The sequence below is a fragment of the Anopheles ziemanni genome, chromosome 3 (assembly GCF_943734765.1).
Source record: "Anopheles ziemanni chromosome 3, idAnoZiCoDA_A2_x.2, whole genome shotgun sequence".
In the NCBI taxonomy this organism is placed as follows: Eukaryota; Metazoa; Arthropoda; class Insecta; order Diptera; family Culicidae; genus Anopheles; species Anopheles ziemanni.
In genome coordinates, this window is record NC_080706.1 from 91,643,998 (window position 1) to 91,670,879 (window position 26,882).

Below are 26,882 nucleotides of genomic sequence, written 5' to 3' on the forward strand. Positions count from 1 at the left end.
CGAAGAACGCAATGTTTTAGTCATCCAATGCCGGTCCCAATCCGCAATAATGCAAATCCGCTGCAAACGTCCCGGGAATGGAAGCTGGCTAATGTTGCCAACGATCATGATGATGATGATGTTTGGTTTTTTTAGGAAATGCTAATGAAAACAAACGGCCCGATGCACTTCGTGCTGCAAGATTTGTTTCTTGAGATGCCAACAAAACAAAAAGCCACCTAACCATGCACTCGGTGCCGGGCTCGAGAATGCAACAAATTGTTCGAAATCATTTTGTTTTGAACAAAAATAATCTAAAAACGCCAGGATTTTGGTGCATTCGTGCATGGAGCCGTTCGCGAGTCGATTGTTTACGTTCGGGCCGCAACGTGGTAAAGTTTTGATTTTCCCTCCACTGCCGGACGCCTGCAACCATGCAAGGATGAACACAACAGTGCACTCAACCCGATGGTGGATGAAGCATGCGTTTTGTTTTTAATACTTTCGCGCGACCGATTCACGAAACTGCGCGTGAAATCAATTAACTCTGCATCCCGCTGTTTTCGTTCCTTCGGCGATCTCGTTGCAAGAAGGCGTTTGGAATGGGTTTGATTTAAGCTGTTCTGCAAGAAATGCTGCACAATTTAGTTGGAAGTGGAAACACATTGTTGTTATTGACCAACAAATTTGGTAGTGATTGGATAAGTCACGATCTAAATATGAAAACATGCTGCAAAGTGTAACTAACGCAGTTGTTTGAAGTAAATCATTAATCAATTATTACCTGATGTTATGAACCGCTTTCCATCTCTCCATTTTGTAAATCTGAAACCTTCGGCGGGATTAGAGAACATTTTCGTTTAAGCCCCTTGTTCCGGCGGCAATTTAATGCGAGGTTAATTCGGCAAATATGGTAAATTAATTCGGAATCTTCCAAGTAATGAAAAATGATCCACCGCATTGGCCGATGCGAGGGCGACAAAGCAAATGGACGGTGTGGGTGACGTCTTTCTTTAAATGCCAGCTCCGGTGCGGTTCTGGTCCGGCTCTAATAGGCTTACAGCTGCACCTACGCACCTTTTGGAGACAATTTTGATAATGAAACTCACGCTTTTTAAAATGCACTTTTCGAGTCTGATTCGAATGGAGTGTCTGAACGGTTTTTTTCTTCACGTTCAGAATTATTAACTGTTGGTCCAATTAGTAAAATTATGACCTAACCTAAATTCATCTTTACGGAAAAAAACCTTTAATAAAATCACCTCGACACGCACTGTTGAATAAATAAACCAGAACCATTTTGCTTTCAAAGTCCGAAGAAAAGGAAACCCTCGCGGGGCCGATCGATTATTTGGCCTGTTGTATTTGAAACATTTTTCGCCATGCCTCTTCCTACGACTTAATGATGATGAGGCATGTTCTTTTTTCGCTGTACTACCCCCTCGAAATGCATCCCTCGATCTGTGGTTTCCTAGCCTTCAGTGTTCGTCGGCGGAAACTACCTAATACCGCCGCAACAAACGAGCTTTAGAACGAACCGGAGGTTAAAAGCATATAGCAGCTATAATAGAGACTCGTGGAAAGATGGATGCGCCTAGTCATGGTCGAAATCGCCCAGTTTCCGGTTGATGCTAGATTTAGATACACCCTGTAGAGAAGGGGAGAGAAAGAGAGAGGATGAGGAACTGAAAAAAAAAGATGTAGAACAAGACGATCGAAGCATTATTCCCTCCAGAATGCGGAAGGCATAATTCTTTCGCAAACTTTATTGCATCATGAAGATTTCTTTAGTTTTGTGGTTTATACTTATAATTAAACTTTATGGCAAGCCGTCCTCAAACTAACGAGTTTAGTTTAATACCATCAAACCATCACATCTTCTTTTATTATGGAACATCACAAATCCTCCAAGAATTGTTTCTTCTCATCGCACATCAGGTACTTGATCTTGATCCTAGTACTCCTAGGCAGTTCTCATCCTCATCTCCTCTTCTGTTCATAGAGGAGTCTCGAGTTGTGGCGAGACAAAATGAAATCGAAAACCCCGTTTTATTTCTGCCACGCATGATCGCCTTGATTGTGATTCGACTTCGACTCACAGCGCAAGACCACAGACACCCGGTGGGAATGTAGTTACACTAGACGAGCGTGGTCAGATCGAACTCTAGCAGTTAGCTCTATCCTGTAGCGAGCGACCGGTAGAAGCTTTCAAGGTGAAGTCCATTTCTCAAACCCTCTCCCATGCCGATTTGAATATCCACCCGGCTCTTAGTCTAACGTGGTCAGCATGCAGTGCTGGGTGAGGTGGTAACTGGCACTACGCGAACCACGTCTCGTTGCACGCCAACTCGGTACAACAAGACACCAAGTACTCTCGTCGTTACGCCGTCACGCACACTAGCCACGATCCGGTTTGAAAGCGCAGGCTCCTCCTAGGCACAACAGGGGTGGGGTAACAGTAGAGACCTCTTCAGAGATCTGCACCAGTGCCATTGTGTGGGACTTGCTCCCAGGACTGGTTCTCCCTAGGACAAAAATGCCGATATCATTCTAGAAACTATTCACTCTTTCTCTCGCTCTCTGCAGAATTTTTATACCTTAGCTGCGCAACTCTAGAAGTGCGTCATAGCTCGCTGGCGATGGCCGTTAAACTAGTTCGAGGTGTAATTAAAATTAAACAATTCTGCCGTTTGTTTTTTATTGGCGCTTAATAAAAATGGTTTAAAAGTCGATGCAATTCGCCACGCTGAAGGGGGGGATTTGCACTGCAAAACCAGTACTGGTTCCGATGTAAACGTTCTTGGAACCAGTTCGTTGTACGTGGGTCACCAGGTTTTGTCAGGTTCTCCGCAGACATCGTAGACCAAAAACTGTGACTTTCTACTCGGTTTGATCTTGAGCATAGCGAAACACGAATCGAGGTGCCTGATAGCCATCTCGGCATCTCGTTCCGGCGATCATTGCGAGCCGGTTATCGATCGCAACCTGTAAGACCTTTATCAAGAAATGCGACTCAAGCAAACCAGTTTTTAAAGGCCTTTATGTATTATGGCTGGACGATGATGATGAAGAGATGGCCGCCATCATAAACATCTCTCCACGCAGTGGGCCTATGCAGGGGGATGGCTGTGTTGCCAGACTTGTTCCGTTCCGACTCGCACCTCACGCTTGTCGAGTGTGGCGTCGTGTAGGCTCTCTTCTGGTAAGCTCTGCATAAGCTAGTTTCGATGCAGGAAATGTCAAAGTTCGTGAGTGATCGTTCGAGAGCCATGGAACCTACTCAGCTTCATCTTCCAACGAGCCACCAACCTGTTCGCAAAATCCAAACACAAAGAACCAAAAAAAAAAGGCAGTTACCCTCCCATCTACCGAAAATTATGATCGGCTTCCGCCCTTTTTCGCTCGATTATCTACGGCGATCAGCGATTTAGCATAATCTCTCGTTGGTGCGGGCCAATAAGAAGCTTGCTGAAGGTTTCCCTGCATCATCTCATGATAGTTTTGTTGTTTTTTTTCCCCCGATGCCTAATGAGTTGCAGGTTTTTTTGCCCGCTATAAGGTGGAGTGTTTCGATCAAAGCCAAAGTAGAGTTAAAAAACGCTTCCTCCCAAACGATCGATCCTCAACCTCGAACTCCATTTAGTTGGGCCTTTCATCGAACCTCGAACCTTCGAGCGAGCTGGAGGAAATGTGGAACGAATGGGCCCTCCGAGCCTCCAACTCCACCCAGCTCCACAAGTGGATCTCACTCGAAACGTTCGATTCCTTTTACTTTTCGTTCGATTATTTATAACTTCCTTCCTCTTCTGCCGAACGCCGCCTGGTGGAGAGGCCCGTGATCTCGTGTGGACCTTCTTGATCGAACAGCGCGAGCTGTGTGAGCGGTGGAGCCTGAACTAGATCGTGGGTTTCATGTGGGGCTCCTCGATTCAAGGTCAGCCATCGTCCATTTTGATCGATCTTATCTAGCTATGTTGTGAGGCTCGTTTCATGTATTTGTGGACCATTGTAGCCCTACTTCAGCTACTAGCCCCTGTTGCATATGTAAACCCAGAACATTGACGGAGGGGGCCTGCCCTTCACTGAGGAAGGTATGAAGTGCCTATTTACACGCCTATAGAGATATGGAGCTTATGTAGTTGAAGGTTTTTAAATCCATGTTGGAGATATGCAACTCCTTCGAATTATGCTCTTGCAGTTGGTACTCAATGTTTGTAGGAAACTTCCTTAACACGTTGACTGCCAAGCGTTTTTAATACAATCTTTTTTAATAAAATGTGCTTATAACATTCATCAAATCGATGGTTTTCGAAGGCCAAGCAAACAATGCTTGGAATTATATTTTAATATTACAACTTTAGAATTATAGAAGAATTTTAAAAATTAGAATTAGAGAAGAATTATATTTTAATATTACAACAGTTTTTATGTTGCATTTTTATTTATTTATAGTGCAAAAACTTTTTAGAACTAATGACAGCTGGCTATCAAAAATGATAGTCAACGTGTTAACAATATGTATTAACAATGAGTGTATTTTTATTGATCTAATGTCAGCCTTTTGGAGAATGTGATTAGGTGTTAGTGTTGGTAGTTCAGCTGGAAAATATAGGCCCAATAATATCTTCCACCCATTTCGCCATCACTTCCCGTTCCGGTAACACCAAGTCTCTACCACCTGCAACCACTCTGTTGTATACTTCTTTCGGCATGAGCTTTTCGCCACGCTTCGGTGCGAAATGTTTTATTCCATTTTCCGAGTCAAGTTCAGGGCAGTTTCCACACCTGGCCGACTCAAAGAGAGAGAGACGGTAGCAACAACCATCAAGTCACCGTTTTCTTCCTCGCGTGTTGTTTAGTTTGTTGTTTGTTTTGCTTGAAGAATGGCTACTTCCTGTGGTGCACAACTCATCCGTCATGTCGACTGACGTAACGTCAAAATTAGTAGCGTATGCCATCTTGGTTGCTCCGATTTGCTATGTTTTTTTTTGTTTTGGTTTTGTTTTCTTACGTTCACGCCGAATTACACTTCATTTCCTTGTACGTTGAAAACGTTTCCGGATGTGTGAACGTGTAATTTGGAGCCCCCAGATTTGACATGAGGCTTAGAAAGAGTACCATCCTAACATCGTCCTTTTGCATCGTCGACAGTCATTAATGCTCGTAAACGTTTTAATATGCTACAACATGTGTTTCGTTAATGAGAATCGTTTTTCCCTATTGCCAACAGTTTTATTTCCCACCGCAAAGCGACAAAGGTGGAAACATGGTGGAACCAAGAACTAACCTCTTCACAAATCGGGAATTCTAGAAAACTGCAACAAGCACTTGTTGTTTGTTAGTTTTCTTGTTGTCGCCGGCGCGACTTCTTTTATTTATTGTGCTGCAACTCTTAATGGAAACTCTTAATGCGCTAGTTAGCTCTGTTTTTGCATTATTTAAAATCACATTCACCTTTCGTCGGTGCAATGCAAATGGAAGAACCCGTCCAGCGGGGATGACAGCAGCAAAGGCCGGGGAAGGATTCCGTTTTCCGTCCACCGTTTTCGTGGCGGCTGTCAAAAATGCATATAAAACAAATGCGCGTTCGGTTCTTCATTTTCTGACATTTGTTTTTTTTTTCGTTTTTGCTTTAAATTTCGTCAAGTTTGGCGAGGCGTGGCATTAGTTCGCTTCCTGCGCGCATACAAACGATTCAATTAAAAGGTGTTGTTGTCTTTATCTTGCCCACCTCGTGTCTGGTTCTCGTGGCAATGCCAGAAAAATACATCGCGAATTTTGACATTGTCACAGTTTTTTTTTTCTTCACACACACACACACACACACTCCAAAGGAACATCCATCTTTTTCCGGTCTCTAGGAGGTGCACTTTTGCACCGGTGGCCAAATCCGAGACGCTGCTATCGGCGCTTCATTCCGTTGCATGGCGTCGAAATAACAACATGGCAGAAATTGGAAGCAAAGCAAGAAAAAAAAGGACCAATCGAAAATGCGAAACCCCGAATCTAAACGAAAACCGACAAGAAAGCTATACGGGCCGATTTAAAACAAACAAAAAAACGAGAAACAAAAATTAAATCGGCTGCATCGGTTGCGCCGCCGTCGACGACTATCGTGCATCCCAAATTGGTCGCTAAAAATATCCTTTGGAGTAGCGAATTGTAGGATATATTTTATCGGCTGCAAGCAGTGCGTTTCGCCGGATTTTATTTCACCGGCGCGCGTGTTGTTTGCTAATGTTGGTTGGTGCAGTTGTTGTTTTGTTTGGTGTAAAAGATTTGATTTTTCTTCTCTCTATTTGTATTTTTCTTCTCTTTTTTTGTGATCCGTGGTCTCATTTGGTGGCCATTTTCATGTCCGCTTCCTCTTGTGGGCACACCAAGAAACCTTTCGCAACACTTCAGAGGGAGGATGACGGCCAACTCCAAAAAAAACCTCAACCACCAGAAGGGGCTGCCCATTTGTTGCAGATGGAAGAAGACAAGGGGTGCCGATGTCAATGCACTTTGTAACTCGCGATCCTAAACTGTCGTGATGGTTTGTTGTTTTGTTCTTAAGACTTTCCCACCACCACCAGAGAGGAGTTTGGGAGGGGGAGGAAGGCAATAAAAAAAAGGAATCAATCAACAGGGTGCGCGGACACCTCCTCGTTGGGCTGTTTAGACGATTTTATTGATCAATTTTGTGACTCAAGCGGGTCGTGTCGCTTCTCGATGCGTGTCACCTCACTTTTTATGTTGTTTTAAATCATTGTACTCCGACGATTGCAGTGTTTCTCTTTTCGTTTGCTTTTGTGTAAACCTTTTCTGAAACACGAACCGTCTTATGTAGGCTTTCAAAACACATCTTCTACGTGTTGTTTTTTGTTTTGACGGCCATAATTTTACATCTTTATCGTGCACTCCATTGCGTCAAATCCGTCCTCCGGTTATCATAAGGTGAGGTAAATTATTGCCCATCCTGCTTCATTGTTTTTTCCGTCAAAAACAACCGTGGTTTTCGGCAACCGAACGGAAGTGTGACGGAAAACGTAGGAAGGTTTTGTAATTGTGCAAGTTTAGAAATTTTCAAAATAAATCGAAATTTTCTATTGAAGTGATCAAGTGGCAAATCACAAAAATACATTCTGTTTCATAAGCTACAACTCGTTTTTCTTCTTGCTAAACCGTAATTGGATTGCACGCGATGTTGGTGCCGATAATTGGGACAAGATGAGCAGACTGCAGACATTGACCATAACCTTCCACGGCTTCAATGAAGGTTATTATTTAATCCCACCAATTACAGTACCCAGTTTCGCTGCCTGCCACTATCTAAATCCGATCTGGATCGGTCAATGATCGTGCGAAACAAACAACACGTTTGTGTGGAAGAAGAAAGAACCTCTCAACAGCTCCTTCATTGGAGGTTTTCTCTGATGCTCGGAAACAGAAAGGGAGTTCTTCGAAAATGGTTCCGGAATATTATGTTTCAAAGTTGCAGCGCCTTTAAACATGTCTTGAAAATGCTATACTGCATATATCCTTTCATCAATCTGTCAGTTCTGCTATAGAGCCCGACTCATAAGTCTAATTAATTCGTCGAGATTGAAACAGGTTTTCTTGACGCAATATACTAGTTTTCAGTTAATGTAAAATGCCACAAAATCGTTTACTTCTCCTCCTATTGCATATCACTAAGGTGCGTGCAAGAGAGTACCCTACAGTATCTATCTACTCGCCCTTAATGTACCCACTGTTTTCGTCGAGATTGCAAATTCTGCTTCAGTACTTTATTTTTAAACGTGTAAATGGACCACGTTAATGCATCAGCGAAAGCTATCTTTAGTAATTCAAACCAATCATCTAATGGTGACAATCAAATTGCGCTTATATGTGTACTCGTATTACCGTCGTTTGCACGTCAACTCCCACTGTGCGGAATTGCTTCCGCAAATTTATTGTATGGGCTTACGAAATTGCTTAAATATCTTCCGCGAATCGGAGAATACCCACGGGACTTCTCGCATTACACTTTGATGTTGGCCAAGAAGATGTTTGAAAAGCTATCACGACCGCAACAGCAAACGACGCTCAGGAGGTTTGTTGAAAATGGTGCAAACGAGTTGTGAAAATGTGACACGCCGAATTTCAATGTCAACCAATGGGAAAAGAAGAGAACAAAAATGGTACCATCCTAGCAGAGGATAATTTTAGCGACCGAAGAACAATTTCGTCAAGGAGCGTTGACGCAGAGACGATGTTTCTTGCGAGAAGGGCATCTTATTTTTGAAACAAATTTTGCTAATAATATGTAGGTATTTACGATCCCCTCCGTGTTTTTCTTCTATATCGGAAAGCGATGGTTTTAATCAATTCAATCAAACACCCTTCATTTCGCACATCAACACGCGGCCAAATGTTGAGTGATAGGCTTTCGGTCGCACCGGTTTTATTTATTTACGACCATTTTTAATGATATGCGTCGGGGACGGGTTTTTGCAAATTTCTTCACTTTTTTCCCACTTTCCGTTTTGCTCAATCAACATCAATCATGCGATCTTGCTTTTCCGTATTCAGAGTCCTGCACGAGTTCTCTTGTGGTCATTTTCTTCACTCTTGTATTTTTTTGTGTGGGTAGATTCTGTTTTTATGAGCTACATGCATCGCTTTCTCGATGTTTTCCACACTTGCTTGTACATATATGTTGTCTGTTTTATTGCTTAATTAATTAAATGCGTTTCGAGTTACTTACCTTTTTTAACGACTACATCAGCAAGTTGTTTAAATGTTAATAAGAGTTTAATGAATCTACCAAGAAATGCTTCTTTTGTTTTTGTTTATTAAGAAGATCTGTCACTGATCACCCTTTAAAATATTGTTTTAGTAGATACTAACTAATACTGTATTGTGTAAATTGATCCATCGCAAAGACTATAATCAAATATGACGTGTATGATGCGATTCCTAGTTAGCAATACCTCCTCAAAAGGAACTCCAATGTGACGAAAGGCCTGACAGTTAGTTAGGCTTCGGGTTTTCGAAAGTATGCTTCCATTTCTTGCGCTGCGGCACAAACCGGCATCATACTGAAAGTTGTAGCCGACGTGCAGGGACATTCTCCGCCTCGCCGATTGCTCAAGTGTGCAAGTGACCGACGGCGCTGCGACGTTGCAATCGAGATATGCAGGTCTAAGATCAGCCAACCCGCTGACGACAAGTCTTAGAAGAGTCCGTCAGAAAAATGTCGATCACTGCTGCAGCAGCAGCAGCACACACCTCCTCTTGGATGGTTTAAAATGGAGAACTTATGGTTCGCGTTGTTGCAAATTGACAAACCGGTCGCGCGCCAACACTCATTAAGCATTGCAACATGGACGACGGGGCGGCGGTTGCAAACGCACAGCATAGGATCGGTTTTGTAAGGTCGCCCGGTCAGTTCCTGTGCGGAGCTCTCGAGCTCCTCCGCGATGGCGGCAACGCCAACTCGATTAACTAAAGCCCGCCAGCGAACGTTGGAGTTCCAGTCATGGCAGAAATAGACTGAAACATTTCTCTGCTTTGCCATTCTAGTAGATCTAGAGAATCGCAGTGAGCTTTCAGCGTAAGTTGTTGTAATTACCTAGAAGAGCTACCGAACGAGATCTGCCTACTTAATAGGAATATATCATATCGTGACTCCTAACATCTGCTGGCTTCCGATGGGCCTCTTTTAAACCATCCTTGGCCTTCGATAGAACCCTCCCTCTGGAAGCCTAGAAAACCACTCTAACCATCTCAACCATGGTTGGAAAAGTTAACCTATAGCTACAACTCCAGACTTACCTCGTCCTTGAATCACCACTTCAGAGCGTCAGGCCCACTGATTCCTCCTAAAAATAACCATCTTCACTTCCGTCGGCCTATGGTCGGGTCGATTGCATTTCGTGCACGACTTCACGATCAACTCGCCAGAAGAGAGAGAGAGGGAGAGATCAAGTCACGATCAAGTTTCAAACGATCCGGCGATCGAAATGATGCGTTGTTCAAGAGCAATTGCACGCACGCCCGGGTTTCCGATGGCGATCATGGGCACGATCAATGACCAATCAGTAAGTCCCGGAGTTAAGTATGCGGAAGACGGGGAAAATAGGTTTAGAAGACCTCAGAGGTTTGGAGAACGTAGAACTGACCTCACTCACGTTGGGGTACGGTTCATGCTGCATAATCCAAGCTCCAGAAGAGGAGTGCCAGTTACTCCCGTGGTCAGTTTCCATTTCCACTGCAATCCCTGATTTGAAGGCAAGGGCGTAATGAAGCGTAATGCGGTGCGATTTCTGATGTCTGATGACGCACGACCGTTGTAATTTTCGTACACGTTGGACGCTGCCTCCTCCTCAGCAAAAATGTGGTAATCTTAACCATTCTGATACAACATTCAGCGATAGGAGGAGGCCTCTTCTCGTGGAACTAGAGGAATAATAATAGTCCATTCAGAAAACGAAACCCCTCGGCGACGACGACGAATTGCAGGCGTGGTGCAGTCAATTGCCCGGATGTCCCCGAGCTCGTGGCAACGTGGTTATGGTTGGGAAGCTGCAAGAGCGAGAGCCTGAAGTGTATACCATGCACAGGGAATCGTGCACAGTGCGAGTTTCATCTTCATCCCCCATCTCGGCGCATCGCCTATCCTCCTCTCCTCCGAGACCCGTGCGTTGCATCCATTGATGCAGAAGTGCAGCATTTTCTGGTGCAGCAACAAGAGTCAAGGACGCACACTGCCCTCGCATCGCGGCGGACGCGACCGTCGACGCCGTCTCTAGTACTACTACTACGGCTTACCACTACGCCACGAGACCACGAGCGGCCGACGTGCGCTTCCAACTTTTCACTTTCCACTTAAACACAACTCTTCCACCTTTTTATTCTCGGTCGTCGGGGAGGGTGAAGAATATTATTCACCACCATACTCTACCCACCCGGCGTCATACAACCCCCTTCCTTCCTTCCTACCAGACCTCCTTCCTACAAGATCCGAGAATAGCAACGGATAGGCGTCGACGGAACGGACGACGTTCGGATGAAGATTCGCAATTTTCTACCAATTTCGCCCGCTGTAGCAACAGCACACAGGTTCTCGGCCACTTCTGTGTGTGCATGTGTGCATTTGTGTGTGTGTGGCCAAGTTGCACTTCTAGTTTCATTCTCCGTAACGATGATAAATTGCATCTGCGGTAGGGAACCGCCGCTCGTGGTCACATTTTGTGCTGAGTTCACTTGGGCGGCGAGTTTTTTTTTTTTTGTTTCTGATTAGAGAATTGATGAATGCCGCCTCCAAAACCCCCTGAGCCACAACCTGAGTGTGCTACTATCTCTGAGCTTGAGCGGGAGAGGGAAATGAAGGACCTCAACAACTGGAACTACTACCGTTAATAGATGGTCCGAGATCCTAGAGCTTAGATAAGGGCCACCACACTCGACGATCCAGTGCACTATCGTGTGATTGAGTCGAGTGAGGTTTTGTTTTTGAAAACCTAACTAAGTCGTGTCACGTGTTGCGAACCTTCGATTGGTTGTTAATTCGAGTATGATCCATGAGAGAATCTCTGGACTATTCGCCAACGAGGCAATGATGTGGAAGATTTAAACAAATCTCTCCTTTTTTATTTGAACTTCTGTAATGTCGTAACGCTATTCTATTCTATAACACTATTTTAGATTTATTTTATTCCTGTTACTTCTTCTTAAGTTCTTATATTTAATCAATTCTCTTACTATCCTGGAATAGTAAGATCTATGTGGGCTACATTTTCAAGCCTCGTCATTCTCCACTTCGATCCAATTTTAAAAAGTTCCATCGAAGCCTTTCCATGTGTATAGTTCTTTTCGGAAATTATCTTCCATGGAAACCGAATTAGTTGAAAACTGTCTATCTCGATATTATTCTCGGTTCGAAGTTCAATATCCTATCGGGCGCCCATAAAATGCACCACACATGATAGTTTCTCATGAAAAATCCTAACCGTAAAGACAACTGAATTAATCCCATCTAGAGTTAGTTTGCTTTACGCAACTCCGGCGCTCCCCTTAGCGTTTGGAAGCATTTTCTATTAATCATCAAATTTTTTACAACCCTCCGCCGTTTTTATATCCCTAACCCGATGTTTATGCGAAGCCTTCGATTCGCCTTAACTAATCGCGGGTTTGTATAGGATGAGAGAAGTATGGGATGGGGGGATGAGAGATGGAAAAATCCTACTGCTTCCAGGATGCTCGTTGTACATGCTACTACTTCCTATTTCCGCCTTTAGTTGGGGCGCCATAAACAACGACGATGATGCTGCATGAATTGGGAACACTAGAGGATCTGGAGTTTGTGACGGATGACTGGGCGTGTGTGTGTGTGTGTGTGTCCCAAGGCATATCGTTTGCACAAGACGCGCTGCTGCACATTTGCTTGTTAAGTTTTCGCGACGTTTTATGTCCCTTTTTTCGGGGAGAGGAGTGGTGGTTGTTCTCCTCAGATATACACTGCTACTGCTAGTTGTGTGTCCGCCATCGTCTCTCTCCGTTGGGATAAACGTATAAGTTGTCGAGCTTGTTGGGGATTCTTCGCCTCAACCGGGTTGCAACCCGGAGGAATACGAAGAACATCCGAAACTGTAGCGAAGAAGTCGTCGACAGTGAGGCGTCGACGCCGTATCCTAGGCGTTCTCCTCGTGAAACTGTCGGCGTGTGAACAGAAGTCGCTTCCAGGCTAAGTCCCGGGCAGAGTCGCAAGCAGTCGCGGAGTCGCACCAGCTTCACGTTCGACGGCTATCTTTAGACGGATCTATCATCCCACCCAATGTTCCGTCCTCTCTCCTCCTCCTCCGCATCGACGTCTGTTCCTCGGTGCACACAAGAAACCCAGTAACTTACTTGCAGTTGGCGTCGTGTTCGCATCACCATATGCAAGTTCCGGCAAACATGCAGCAGCTCCCGGTCCCTTCGATCGATAATTCTTTGTTTTATACCTCCCTCCCCGAGTTGCAGCTCCCGGTGCATCCTTCTTTCCATCTTCCCTTTCTTCGCATTCAACACACATTTGTCTTCACTTTCTTCGGGTGTCCAAGAGCAAACATCGTCGGCGTCTCGCACAACGCACATCGCGCTGCATAACTATATACACACACACACGCGCGGGGTGGTGGATATACATAAACTTGGAGGTTTTTCTTTTTCCTCACTTCCACTTCGTTTTCGTGTCCTTCCGTGTTCTGCTCGGTGCTCTCCACGACCTATGGCAGTAGTTTTACGCGTCGGGTAGGATGGAGCATACATACATTTTCTGGGTTGGATTTCCAACCCCACACCTTTCTCCCAGCGCGAAGGGACAGTTTCTGAAGGTGAGGGTGGGTTTTTATTACCACCATGTGTGTGTGTGTGTGTTTGCTACAACACACCGGTTAGAAGAAGAACCGTTCGTTCGATGTGAGTGTCGCGCCGTTGTTTGGTTTATTTTCTTCATTTTCCCCCCTTATGCTTTTATGCACGCATCGATGCCCCCAACGGTAGAGAGCATATCTTCCACTCGCGTGTGTTGGGTTTTTGTTTTTTGTTTCACCAAGGTACTTCACCAACTCCCAACCTACGTGTGTGGAGTGCCCTTTTTTCGCGATTTATCAAGAGCCACTAGCTAAATCAACTCTTGGCTAGAAATTGGTTCCGGAAGGCCGGAACGGGTGAAGAGATCTCTCGAGCAGCGAAGTTTGTGTTCGCGCAGTCGACTGCGAGTGCGAGTTGTGTCGACCGTAAACGATCGATGATGCATTTATGGGAAACAGAGTGCACATGCACCATGTCCCATTACAGTACGCTAGAACGATGTGACGAAGAACTTTTACAGCAACGAAATAATTTGTACCGACATGGGGTGCGGTGGTGGTTTTTACTTTTTCAATACTTGGTTGTGCATTCATATTTTTTTTGTCTTTTAATGAGCGGTACGTGGGGAATAGTTAGAGCAAAACAAATTTATTTCTTTCCGGACCGATCCGACGGCTCCGGCTGCCGACTAGCGGCTCTGGACGGTTCCGGTCGGTTCAGGACGGCTCTGACGGCTCCGGACGCTTCCGAGTCCGGTCGGTTCCGGACGGCTCCGACAGCTCCGGACGGTTCCGGACGGCTCCGACGGCTCCGGCTGCCGACTAGCGGCTCCGGACGGTTCCGGACGGTTCTGGGTCCGGTCGGTTCCGGACGGCTCTGACGGCTCCGAACGCTTCCGGGTCCGGTCGGCTCCGACAGCTCCGGACGGCTCCGGACGGCTCCGGACGGTTCCGGGTCCGGTCGGTTCCGGACGGCTCTGACGGCTCCGGACGGCTCCGGCGGCTCCGGCTGCCGACTAGCGGCTCCAGACGGTTCCTGGTCCGGTCGGTTCCGGACGGCTCCGGACGGCTCCGACGGCTCCGGCTGCCGACTAGCATCTCCGGACGGCTCCGACGGCTGCCGACTAGCGGCTCTGGTCGGTTCCGGACGGCTCCGACAGCTCCGGACGGTACCGGACGGTTCCAAACGGCTCCGACGGCTCCGGACGCTTCCGGGTCCGGTCGGTTCCGGACGGCTCCGACAGCTCTGGCTGCCAACTAGCGGCTCCGGACGGTTCTGGACGGTTCTGGGTCCGGTCGGTTCCGGACGGCTCTGACGGCTCCGAACGCTTCCGGGTCCGGACGGTTCCGGACGGTTCCGGACGGCTCCGACGGCTCCGATGGCTCCAGCTGCCGGCTAGCGGCTCCAGACGGTTCCGGGTCCGGTCGGTTCCGGACGGCTCTGACGGGTCCGGACGCTTCCGGGTCCGGTCGGTTCCGGACGGCTCCGACAGCTCCGGACGGCTCCGACAGCTCCGGACGGCTCCGACGGCTCCGGTTGCCGATTAGCGGCTACGGACGGTTCCGGACGGCTCCGACAGCTCCGGCTGCCATCTAGCGGCTCCGGAAAGTTCCGGACGGTTCTGAGTCCGGTCGGTTCCGGACGGCTCCGACCGCTCCGGACGGCTCCGGACGGTTCCGGGTCCGGTCGGTTCAGGACGGCTCCGACGGCTCCGGCTGCCGACTAGCGGCTCTGAACGTTTCCGGACGGTTCCGGGTCCGGTCGGTTCCGGACGGCTCCGACGACTCCGACGGTTCCGGACGGCTCCGACGGCTCCGGCTGCCGACTAGCGGCTACGGACGGCTCCGGACGGCTCCGACAGCTCCGACGGCTCCGGCTGCCGACTAGCGGCTCCGGACGGCTCCGACTAGCGGCTCCGGACGGCTCCGACAGCTCCGGCTGCCAACTAGCGGCTACGGACGGTTCCGGACGGTTCCGGGTCCGGTCGGGTCCGGTCGGTTCCGGACGGCTCCGACGGCTCCGGCTGCCGACTAGCGGCTCAAGGCGGTTCCGGGTCCGGTCGGTTCCGGACGGCTCCGAAGGCTCCGGACGCTTCCGGGTCGTGTCGGTTCCGGACGGCTCCGACAGCTCCGGGCGGCTCCGACGGCTCCGGCTGCCGACTAGGATCTCCGGACGGCTCCGACGGCTGCCGACTAGCGGCTCCGGTCGGTTCCGGACGGCTCCGAGAGCTCCGGACGGTACCGGACGGTTCCGGGTCCGGACGGTTCCGAACGGCTCCAACGGCTCCGGACGCTTCCGGGTCCGGTCGGTTCCGGACGGCTCCGAAGGCTCCGGACGCTTCCGGGTCCGGTCGGTTCCGGACGGCTCCGACAGCTCTGGCTGCCAACTAGCGGCTCCGGACGGTTCTGGACGGTTCTGGGTCCGGTCGGTTCCGGACGGCTCTGACGGCTCCGGACGCTTACGGGTCCGATCGGTTCCGGACGGCTCCGACAGCTCCGGACGGTTCCGGACGACTCCGACAGCTCCGGCTGCCAACTAGCGGCTACGGACGGCTCCGGACGGTTCCGGGTCCGGTCGGTTCCGGACGGCTCCGACGGCTCCGGCTGCCGACTAGCGGCTGCGGACGGTTCCGGAAGGTTCCGAACGGTTCCGGGTCTGGTCGGTTCCGGAGGGCTCCGACAGCTCCGACGGTTCCGGCGGCCGACTAGCGGCTACGGACGGTTCCGGACGGTTCCGGGTCCGGTCGGTTCCGGACGGCTCCGACGGCTCCGACGGCTCCGGCTGCCGACTAGCGGCTCCGGACGGTTACGGACGGTTCCGGACGGTTCCGGACGGCTCCGACAGCTCCGGGTGCCAACTAACGGCTCCGGTCGGTTCCGGACGGTTCCGGGTCCGGTTGGTTCCGGACGGCTCCGGACGGTTCCGGAGGGCTCCGACGGCTCCGGACGGTTCCGGAGGGCTCCGACGGCTCCGGCTGTCGACTAGCGGCTCCGACAGCTCCGGGTGCCAACTAGCGGCTTCGGTCGGTTCCGGACGGCTCCGGATGGTTCCGGACGGCTCCGACGGCTCCGGCCGTCGACTAGCGGCTCCGGACGACTTCGGACGGCTCAGACGGCTCCAGCTGCCGACTAGCGGCTCCGGACGGTTACGGACGGTTCCGGACGGTTCCGGACGGCTCCGACGGCTCCGGCTGCCGACTAGCGGCTCCCGTCGGTTACGGACGGTTCCGGACGGTTCCGGACGGCTCCGACAGCTCCGGGTGCCAACTAACGGCTCCGGTCGGTTCCGGACGGTTCCGGGTCCGGTTGGTTCCGGACGGCTCCGGACGGTTCCGGAGGGCTCCGACGGCTCCGGCTGTCGACTAGCGGCTCCGACAGCTCCGGGTGCCAACTAGCGGCTTCGGTCGGTTCCGGACGGCTCCGGATGGTTCCGGACGGCTCCGACGGCTCCGGCCGTCGACTAGCGGCTCCGGACGACTTCGGACGGCTCAGACGGCTCCAGCTGCCGACTAGCTGCTCCGGACGGCTCCGGACGGTTCCAGACGGCTGCGGACAGTTGTAAACTTCTTCGAAACTAATTACAAATTCAACTAAACAACTTAAAACATGCTCGAAGGTAAACTTTGTACCGAACCGGTTCAGAATTACCTTCCTCTAATAATAATAATCCCCAAACGTACGGAAAACGGTAGCGCGCCCCGCCGTGAGGACATTAAATCACAAAATAAATACGATCACACCGGAGGGGCCATTCTTGGAATGCATCTGTTTGCCTTTATTCGGGACCCGTGGCACAACATTGTTGCCCGAAGGAACGCTTCCTACTTAAGCTTGCCATTTTCCGAAGCATGTATATATTGTCGCACATCATATAATACACCCCTGTCCTCCGACTCTTCGGAATTCTTAATGATCTCCTTTATGTGATCGCACAAAATTAATCGTTCGCCTCCAAACGGGGGGTTTCTTCTACCAATCCAGAAATGAATAAAGAAGTTTCATTTTAAAATTGGCTTTTTCGTTTTGAGGACTTGTAACGCTGGATGTATCTCTCTTTTTGTACGATCGTAAACCCCTGAATCAGGTCAGGCGTCAGTAGTGTCCATCCCATGAAAAAGCTCCGCTCAGGGGGCTACCGTGTTATTTCCTTTTCGCCGATTGGCTAACGACCATAAGACGCAACCGAGCAGCGCAACATTTTGTAGACCGAATATGTTGCGAATTAATTTTTGAGAAATAAAACTAAGCGCAACACGAGAGTTTAAACGCTTAAATTCCACTCCGAACGGCTTGGGGGGGTAGTAGACCAGCAGGAGATCGTTACCGGTCGAAACCGTGGATGCATAGAAACCGGGGTTTTCAGCCATACCTCGGCCTCAACACACCGTGCACCAGCCTAGCGAAGCAATAAGATGCGTTTCTTCAACGGCGTGGATCCTTCTGAAAATAAATGAGCACCATAAAATAACTCACCAAAATCGTAAACGCCTCATTATGCGCCTTTTGGTGGTCACTGTTTTCGGCGAAAAGCCCTCAACAAATTCTTCTTCCCTTTCCTCCCATCCCAAAAGAAGAACCAAACAGTTTGATAGCTTAAACAGCAGGACATCACAAAACGGTGACGGTTGGCCTTTGCGTGTGGTTTGAGGTGTAAATAAATTCGCGAACGACAGGATCATCCCTCTTCCGCTGGGAAAAAGAGGTTCGCCAAACTGAAGTTCACCAATCGGTAGATGAGCTGCAAATTGGTCCGAATTTAAGCTCGGGGGTTTGACTTATTTCTCGGGGCCAAAACATTCACTGGAGTTGGGTTGGATCATAAATATGAAGATTATCATCCACGAGAGGTTTGGGATTTGAACTCTTAGCTTACGAGGCTGGAGACTTCCCTTTCGTTCTCTTGGTTTGTGCTTGGAGAAACAACTTCAGGCACTATAAACTAAATAATTGAAACGTCATCCAGTGGAGCAAGTTGTTAGTTTTTAAACAGACCTATTGCAAACCGTATGAACTCTCAGTTTCTAGCAAGCTCTCTCGGCCTATTGCCTGTCGAACCGGTATATGTTACGACGAAACCTTTGATCGATCGTACTTGACTCGACGTTTGAATCACTTCAGAGACTGCAACTGTTGCACAAGTCAATCGAATCTGCCTCCGAATGCACCACGAGAGACCGCGAGAGAGGGAGACGGTCCGTCTAATGCATTCAGAAACATTCTATTGCATTATTTACAACCCGTCGGGACACCGTCGTTGTCGTCGTCGTCGTTGGTGGTGCTGTTGTGGTGATACGTGCCTTTTTTTTTGTGTGCATTCGATCGCCGGGAAAGAAGCCACCGACATCACCCACTCCGCATTCTTCCACGGAGGTCGTCGATCGTCGTGTAGCCGCCAAAGCGAAGAGAACGTTGACGTCATGCGCCGTCAATTCGCGATAACTTAACCCACCTTCCAGGCCCCGGCCGAGTGGCGTGTTTCAAACGCAAAACTTGCACGACGCCACCAACGCAACAACTGTGGCCACCAACTACTACCGGTTGCAACTAATGCAAAGCGGCGGCGGCGGCGGCGAATGCAGCGCGATGGCAGGAAATAAATCGTCATTTTCCTTCGCTAAAGCCGGTCTTAGGGGAATCGAGGGCAATTCCGCACCACAAGGGTTGGATTTGTATGTACCTTTGATTATTTCATGGTACTTCAAACGTTTGCAAAGTTCTTGTCTATACTTCTATATTTCATACTTTTTAATGAACATTCCACGAATTAAATCCTAGAGATATACTTTAATTCCGTATTCCCCAAGATCACCCTACAGTATTTCGTTGCCTTTCTAGGATGAGTCGTACATCCGAATTAGTAGTATGAGTAGTCTCCCACGATGGACGCGCATTAGCACCCAGAATTAGTTTCCTGCTTGATGACACGCTCAACACAAGCAGAACCTCTGGGCTGCGGTTGGTTAAAGAGGAAAGCGCGTCACAAACTCCCTATTGCCCTTCAAGCCCTTGTTAACCTTCCAGCCCCACTAAGCTTGATAAGTCCACTGCGCGCTAGAAGTAATGAATTCCTGTAGGTGCGTGACCACCACGACATGAAATACGACTTTCAGACCTTTTATGGAAAAGAGATCTCCCAAGCGTAGGAGTGCATCGCTGTCTATCGGCGAGGAATAATGGATGCGCGTGACCATAGGCCTTCTAACGCCTCATTATGATGTTCTGAAGCTGTCAACTAATCTTCTGGAGGACATAGACATCACATTTGTTAAGTCATAGTTAGTCATAAGTTTGTCATTCCTCCTTGTAGGTTACGTAAACTATCCAGAGTTGGGATCTTGTAACCAAGAACACTTTCTAGACCCTTCTAAGGGAGTATTCCTCAAACCAGTTGGATAACATTCGGGGAATCCATCCCTAGCTCAACCGATGGTTACTTGTGATCGGTGAAATCGGTGAGCTACATAATCCGCATCCCCAAAAAGAATTCAGATCACTGTCAGCATCGGCCGCGTGAGTGGCCCCCCACGGTCAAAAACATTACGCCACCGCGTCCCATCACACGTCCCGTCAGCGTGCGCGAGCTGTCGATAATCGTAAACCAGTTCGGGGGCCCAAAACTGTTTTGTAAGTTAATTTTCAAGGACTCGCACATAAATTCCGAGCCCGATCCATCGCTCAAGTGTGTTTTTAACGGCCTAATGTCAGCGTCCTTTCTTCCCGCATGGGGTTGTGTATCGAAGGATCACTTTAGGGGTGACGATGTGATGATTCCGTAAAAACCTCATGTTTATTTACGCGCTCCTTAGCTAGCCAGCGCCCGTGGTCATGGAGCTCCCCTGGGAAGCCAATGAACCGATCCAAGGAAAAAAGGCGCGCTTTTACGCGACAACGGTGATCTCCGGTGGCGCCATTTTTTTACTGGAGAAGATCCTAACCACACATTGTCCAATTGTTGGAATTGTTAATGTAGGATTATTGTCAGCATCGTCGCTTCCGTGTTCACCTTAAGAATTCCATGGTCAGTGTAATTTCGGCAGAAGGCAATGATCACTTGAAGGAGGAGTACCACCGACTCCTAGGAAAGTAGAAGGCAACGATCACTTGAAGGAGGAGCACCACCGACTCCTAGACCGATTATTGTGAACCTTGTAAATATTCTTCAAGACTGATTTCTCCCCAACCTAACATCCTGCCTTGCCTTATGTGTCACTTTCCGGAATAAAGACAAAATTCCAATCGTCCCAAAAGTGAAAGGACGACCGACAGTGCTGGCTTTGGTGTACATTTTCGTGCACCGGGAGATTTATGGCAAATGTTTGTGAATTTCCATTCTCCACGCCACATCCCCAGCATGATGATCAAGCTGGAGCCTGGTGGATTTGGCCTCCGGTGGTGCTGCTGGTAGGCATTATTTGATTTATACTATCTTTCTTTTTTTTCTGCATCCCTTCTCCAAAACCTCCCGGAGGTGTCTTGTCCCTTCCCGCGAGTGTGCTGGCGTGATTAGCGGAGGGAAGTCTTAAGCGTTTTGTTTTCTGTTTTCTTTTTCTGGCCCGAAGAACACAACAAACCGTGGCCAAAGTTTTTGCTCATCCACGCCGGAATGCAACAACCGCGACGACATATAAATATATTTATATATCTCATCCTGCAAATCCCATCCTACTACTCCTCTTTCCACCCGGAGGGAAATGCACTTCAAAAATGCATTTCTACATCCTCCGCGTTGGAGAAAAAATGGGGAGGGGGGGGTTTTATGTTGCCCAAAAGATTCCGAACCGATTGTGGCCGTATGTTGTTTGTTCTGCGATACCCCTCACAATCCCCCCCCCCCCCTCTCCCCTCTTCCTATGCACGCACCCGAAATGAGTCCCATAATTCATTCGCTGCACTCTTCCGCGGGATGTTTTTTTTGTCCCCCTCTTGAATTCGCATTTTTTCTTATGCGCCTTTAGATTTTTAATTTCTCATCACACCGAGGACAACAAAAAAAACCGCATCGTTTCCCCGGAATCTGGAATGTTTTTTGTGGAGTTGTTCTTCTTCGGTGGAGCTTCCCATCTAATGTCTCGCACAACACACACAGATCCGCCACCTTCCGGCAATGGCGGCGGGGTGGCAGACGACAAAATTGCACTTTCCGGTGGTGGAAAAAAAGCAAATCACGAGCGCTTCGGGACAATAAATTTTGGTCGGCCCCAAAAAATTCCGGTACGCCACGCCGACACAGTGATATGTGCTTCTCGTGTTTTGATGTAGGTGTCATTAATTTAGTGCGAAAATCCCCTCGCTCCTTAGAGGGAAGGCACCTGAAGAGGACACAGGCTGGACTAGATCAATCCCGTGCCGATGTGTGGCCTCCTTTCGCGCTTTCCAACACGCGACACGACGCCCAAATTCCAGCCGGCCGGGGAGATCCTGCAAACGGCGGGCGCGACATCCCTCCGCGCGACCTTTGCATGTCAGCGCGGTTGAAAGATATACGATTCGGGTTGTAATTAATTGGATGCTTCTGCATCATCGTCCTCGCCGTCGTCGTCGCCACCAGTCAGGGCAGCAAAGAATGGGACACCCTGCTGCGGTGCAACGCAAATGTGCAGTAGCAGACCCACTGCAGGGGTGCCCGAGCAGAGAATGTGCATTCGAAAATCGAGGAGAAAATAAAACTGATTCTCCCTTTGGTTCCTTCCTTCCTACCTTAGGAAAGGAGTGAACAAACGAACGGCAGGATTTGGTAGCAAAATCGAAGAACCCCACAACTCTCGTATAAAGGACATGAGAGAGAGGGAGCGACCTTTTTCGAAACCGACACCGAGTTTAATAACGCGCAGCGCACGAAACTGGCACAATAAATACATCTGCGCATGATATAATGAGTACTTTTTATTTCTACACTTAATTTATTTCCCTTCCGTCCATCCCGCACGGTCGGTTCTCCTCCCGTGTCGAACGCACAACTGGTGCATTCTTTCGTCCGCCATTCGGGCGGAGAAGGACGCCCGCTGCTTGTAAATGCAATTTTGCAACGCATATTCGTCAGCTTCAAAAGTGATATTTGGAAGAAATGTGAGCCCACTCGGGGCCTCCCCAAACCCCGAGTGGAGTGGTGTGATTTCCCGGGAACTGTCACACACAAAATCCAACCCCCCTCCCTTCCGAGGCAGGCAGGCAAGGTGGAGTCACCGGGGGGAAGGTCGTGAAGAGATCAAAACTCGCACAAACTGACGGGTCCCGAAATGAGTTCAAGAGCAACCATTTTCCGGGGGTAATTAAAATGTCTTCATGCGGTGCGAAAGAACGCTCAAGGAAGGGAGGGGAACGGGGGGAATGAAATCCTCCAATCCCTATGGCAACCTCCCTGTCAGTGCGAACGAACACTCAAGTGCCGTCAAGCGTGATCCCCGTTCCCCGCACATGTGTCTTATCAAATAAGGCATTAAAAAGAAGCACAGCTCGCAGATTTGTAGATTTTCAACAGTGCATTTCGCGGCTTTTGCGCACACTTTCCGCCAAATAAAAGAGCATAAAAGAGAGTGCATTAAACGAAAAAAAAAGAAAATGAAAACGCAGCGGTGTGTGATAAGATCGCGCGCGGAAGCGGATCGCTCATCCTGCATCGCAAGAAAAAACACCATAAGAGAACATCACAAAATGCACTTCACTTTTCGTATGCTTTCGGTTGTTTTATATGGTACGCCGTTGATGATGATGCTGATGATGATTCGTGGAAAAATCCCGCTTGTTCTTGCATCTTTCGTTGATTTATCTTCGCCACTTTCCAGATGCGTAAGAAGTTTGTTTTCGCGGCCGAGAGAAACGCATTTGTGGAAGTGTTGTCCAATAAAGCACTTGAGGTGGGATTACGTGTTGAGGGAAATAACTGTTGAAAAACAACCATAAACGAGGTTATAATTATGGAGCATAATATCGCACATAAATATTGCGCAATGGTTGTTAAATTAGTTAAGTGCCCGCTTGAGCATATTGTACTAATCTGCGTTTTTTTGTTGTTCCATTTCGTTTCGTTGCATGTTCTCTCCTGTTCCCGTCAGGACGTGAAGATCTGTCCCCGTCGAGCAGTCTCAACGGCTACACCGGCGATGGGAGCGAGGCGAAGAAGCAGAAGAAGGGTCCGACGCCACGGCAGCAGGAGGAGCTGTGTCTCGTGTGCGGCGATCGGGCCTCCGGCTATCACTACAACGCGCTCACCTGCGAAGGCTGCAAGGGTAAGTAGTACCTTCTTGTCCCCAGGGAAGGAATCGATGTAATCTTTTTCTTCGTTTTGCTTGCCCCGTTGCACAGGGTTCTTCCGGCGCAGCGTCACCAAGAACGCGGTGTACTGCTGCAAGTTTGGGCACGCGTGCGAGATGGACATGTACATGCGGCGTAAGTGCCAGGAGTGTCGGCTGAAGAAGTGCCTGGCGGTCGGTATGCGGCCCGAGTGCGTCGTCCCCGAGACGCAGTGCGCCATGAAGCGGAAGGAGAAGAAGGCGCAGAAGGAGAAGGACAAGGTGCAGACGCACCCGTCGTCGTCGCCGGTCAGCACGACGAACAGCAGCAACTACAAGTCGGAGCTGCTGCCGGTGCTGATGAAGTGCGAACTGCCACCGACCACCGCGATACCCGTATGTAGTGAAACAGGGTACACCTTCGATTCGATTCCGTTCGTGTTGACAGCTCCATTTTTCCCCGTTTCCGTCGTTTTAGCTCCTGCCGGAAAAGCTGCTGAACGAAAACCGACAAAGAAACATACCTCTCCTCACGTCCAACCAGATGGCCGTCATCTACAAGCTGATCTGGTACCAGGATGGCTACGAGCAACCATCGGAGGAAGATCTCAAGAGGATAATGATCGTAAGTATCACCAGACAGCACCACAGAAATGTACTTCCTAGAAAGAAGTATGAAATTGTTACTAATACCCCGTCTCTCGTTTATAGAACTCACCGAACGAGGAGGAAGATCCACACGAAATCCACTTCCGGCACATAACGGAAATCACCATTCTCACAGTACAACTTATCGTCGAGTTCGCGAAGGGACTGCCAGCATTTACCAAGATCCCGCAGGAGGATCAAATAACGTTACTAAAGGTAAGTATGACACGCAACCCTGCCGGGGTACGGATTGTGAACTGATCGAGGACCTACCTCTCCCCCACGCAGGCCTGCTCCAGTGAGGTGATGATGCTGCGAATGGCCCGACGGTACGACGCCGAAACCGACTCGATCCTGTTCGCCAACAACCGTTCCTATACGCGCGACTCGTACAAGATGGCCGGCATGGCGGACACGATCGAGGACCTGCTGCACTTCTGCCGGCAGATGTACACGCTGACGGTGGACAACGTCGAGTACGCGCTGCTGACCGCGATCGTAATCTTCTCTGACCGGCCCGGTCTGGAGAAGGCGGAGCTGGTCGAGACGATCCAGAGCTACTACATCGACACGCTGCGCGTGTACATCCTCAACCGGCACGGTGGTGACCCCAAGTGCAGCGTCACCTTCGCCAAGCTGCTGTCGATCCTCACCGAGCTCCGGACGCTCGGCAACCAGAACTCGGAGATGTGCTTCTCGCTCAAGCTAAAGAACCGCAAGCTGCCCCGCTTCCTGGAGGAGATCTGGGACGTGCAGGACATACCGCCGGTCGGGCTCGCGCGACACCAAGAGCTCGTCGCCCAGCAGCAGCAGCAACAGCAGCAGCAGCAACAACAATTACAGCAACAGCCTGACAATCCCAATGCTTCCTCCATGGCGTCCACGTCGTCCCCGTCGAACCTTCAGCAGCTGGAAATGGCGGCCCAGCTACAGCATCTGCAGCAAGTACACAACAATGGCACCGCCACGATCGTCGTCGGACCCCCGAACACCAACACCGCCACCAACGGGAACACCCTCAACGGCAGTAGTAGTAGCGGCGGCGGCGGCGGCGGCAGCAGTAGTAGCAGCAGCAGCAGTAGTAGTAGTAGCAGCAGTAGCACAAATAACAACAGCAGCAGCAGTAGTGGCAGCAGCACTAACAGTAGTAATAGCAGTAACGGCAACACAAGCAACGGTTTGCTCGCGACCGTCGGGATGCTCGATCACCACGTATAGCTAGTGTAGGACACGGTGCCCGCTGTTGCTGCCACCACCACCGTCGTCGTCGTCGAAGGAGGACAGCAGCATCAGCACCAGCAGCAGCAGCGTGGACTGGTGGATGGTACGCTTTACGAAGCGCACCACCACCACCACCACGCGCATCCGCTGACGGGCCTCGTCGTCTCCGACTCCGACAACGACGACGACGATGTAGGCGACACCGGCGGCAGCGTCTTTCCGGACGACGACATTCTATTTATCGTAGAGAGCTAATTTATTTTACCGATTACCATCCACCGGACAAACGCTTAGTATCGTAAAAAATAGGTTTTGACGGTTCTCTTACTTTCGTTAATTTTCATTACTTTTTTTCGTTTCTTTTTTTTCATTTACTTTCACCCATCGTTTGCTCGAACCAGGGTTGTATGTGTTCGATGTTACGCTCGTTTGTAACCGAACGTGGCCTAACAAACGATTATCCTTTCATTCCTCTTGCGTGTCACGCGGTTTAAAGTTTTTTTTTCCTTTTCTCTCATTATTCATTATTATTTTCGTTTACATTTATTTTTCCTACTTGCATATTACACCACACTTGGCGTGTAATTTGCTACCTAATGCAAATATCAAATCGATTTGTGAACGGGGGGTTCCGAAACGGGGAAGAATGCAATATTAAACCACTTTTGTTTGTTCGCGCGAAAAGAGTGTGCTGTAGATAATCACACCGGATTCCGTGGTGGGACAACCTTATGTTGGAAGTGAAGTTGGAATTAGGAGAATAAAGAGAAGAAGAAAAAAACAACAAACACACAAAAAGGGGAGAGTAAAAGTACTACTACTAGTGGTTAAGGTTTCCAGGGAGGGAGAGAGAGAGGGAGAGATGGTACGAAGAGAGAGGTATCTATAGTGAAGCGGAAAGAGGTAGGAGGGTTTGCTTTCCACCGAGAAAGGCTAGGGAATTTCGCCAACGAAGGTGTGTATTTAAAAACGTAAAAAAATAAACTAACAAGCTAAGGGGAAACAGTAAGAAAAGTGGTTGAAAAGTAGATAAAACACACACACACAATGGAAAAGATACTAGTTCGATAGGGCAACCCCCACTACATCTGTGGAAGAAGGCGAAAGAAGGGAACCACGCATTTTCACACCGCCAAGAGAAATAAGGGACCGATGAGGACGGGCGACTACTTTGCGGATTAACCGGACACCACCGGGTTTGATGTCCCGGAGCAGTAGTAGATTTGTAGAGAGCACAGCTCCCTTGGATTATTTTATTTATGTGTATCGTACAAATTACGATCGAGTAGTAGAGAGGTCTGCATCGCAGTAGGCATGCAGGCTACCACGGTTCATCGTAATATCCCCATTTTGCTACATAACGACACAGAACTACAATAACGAAAAAATACTGCCAGCTACTAAGCGCTGCTAAGTTTACTTTGACTGCTACACTCTACAACTGCTATTGTGAACGGCTACTGCCACTGGGGGAACTGCG

The 26,882-nt window shown here is 49.1% G+C and overlaps 1 protein-coding gene across 1 annotated transcript in view; it reads left to right on the forward strand.

The window, feature by feature from the left end:
• Nucleotides 1-25,480, forward strand: part of LOC131286342 (ecdysone receptor) — a 57,556-nt gene extending 32,076 nt beyond the window's left edge. Inside the window, exons 2-6 of the mRNA XM_058315283.1 lie at nucleotides 23,357-23,530; nucleotides 23,607-23,929; nucleotides 24,012-24,158; nucleotides 24,245-24,397; nucleotides 24,470-25,480. Coding sequence (XP_058171266.1) covers nucleotides 23,357-23,530; nucleotides 23,607-23,929; nucleotides 24,012-24,158; nucleotides 24,245-24,397; nucleotides 24,470-25,399 — 1,727 coding nt within the window. The 3' untranslated portion in view covers nucleotides 25,400-25,480. The remainder of the gene's footprint in view (nucleotides 1-23,356; nucleotides 23,531-23,606; nucleotides 23,930-24,011; nucleotides 24,159-24,244; nucleotides 24,398-24,469) is intronic.
• Nucleotides 25,481-26,882: the final 1,402 nt, after the last annotated feature.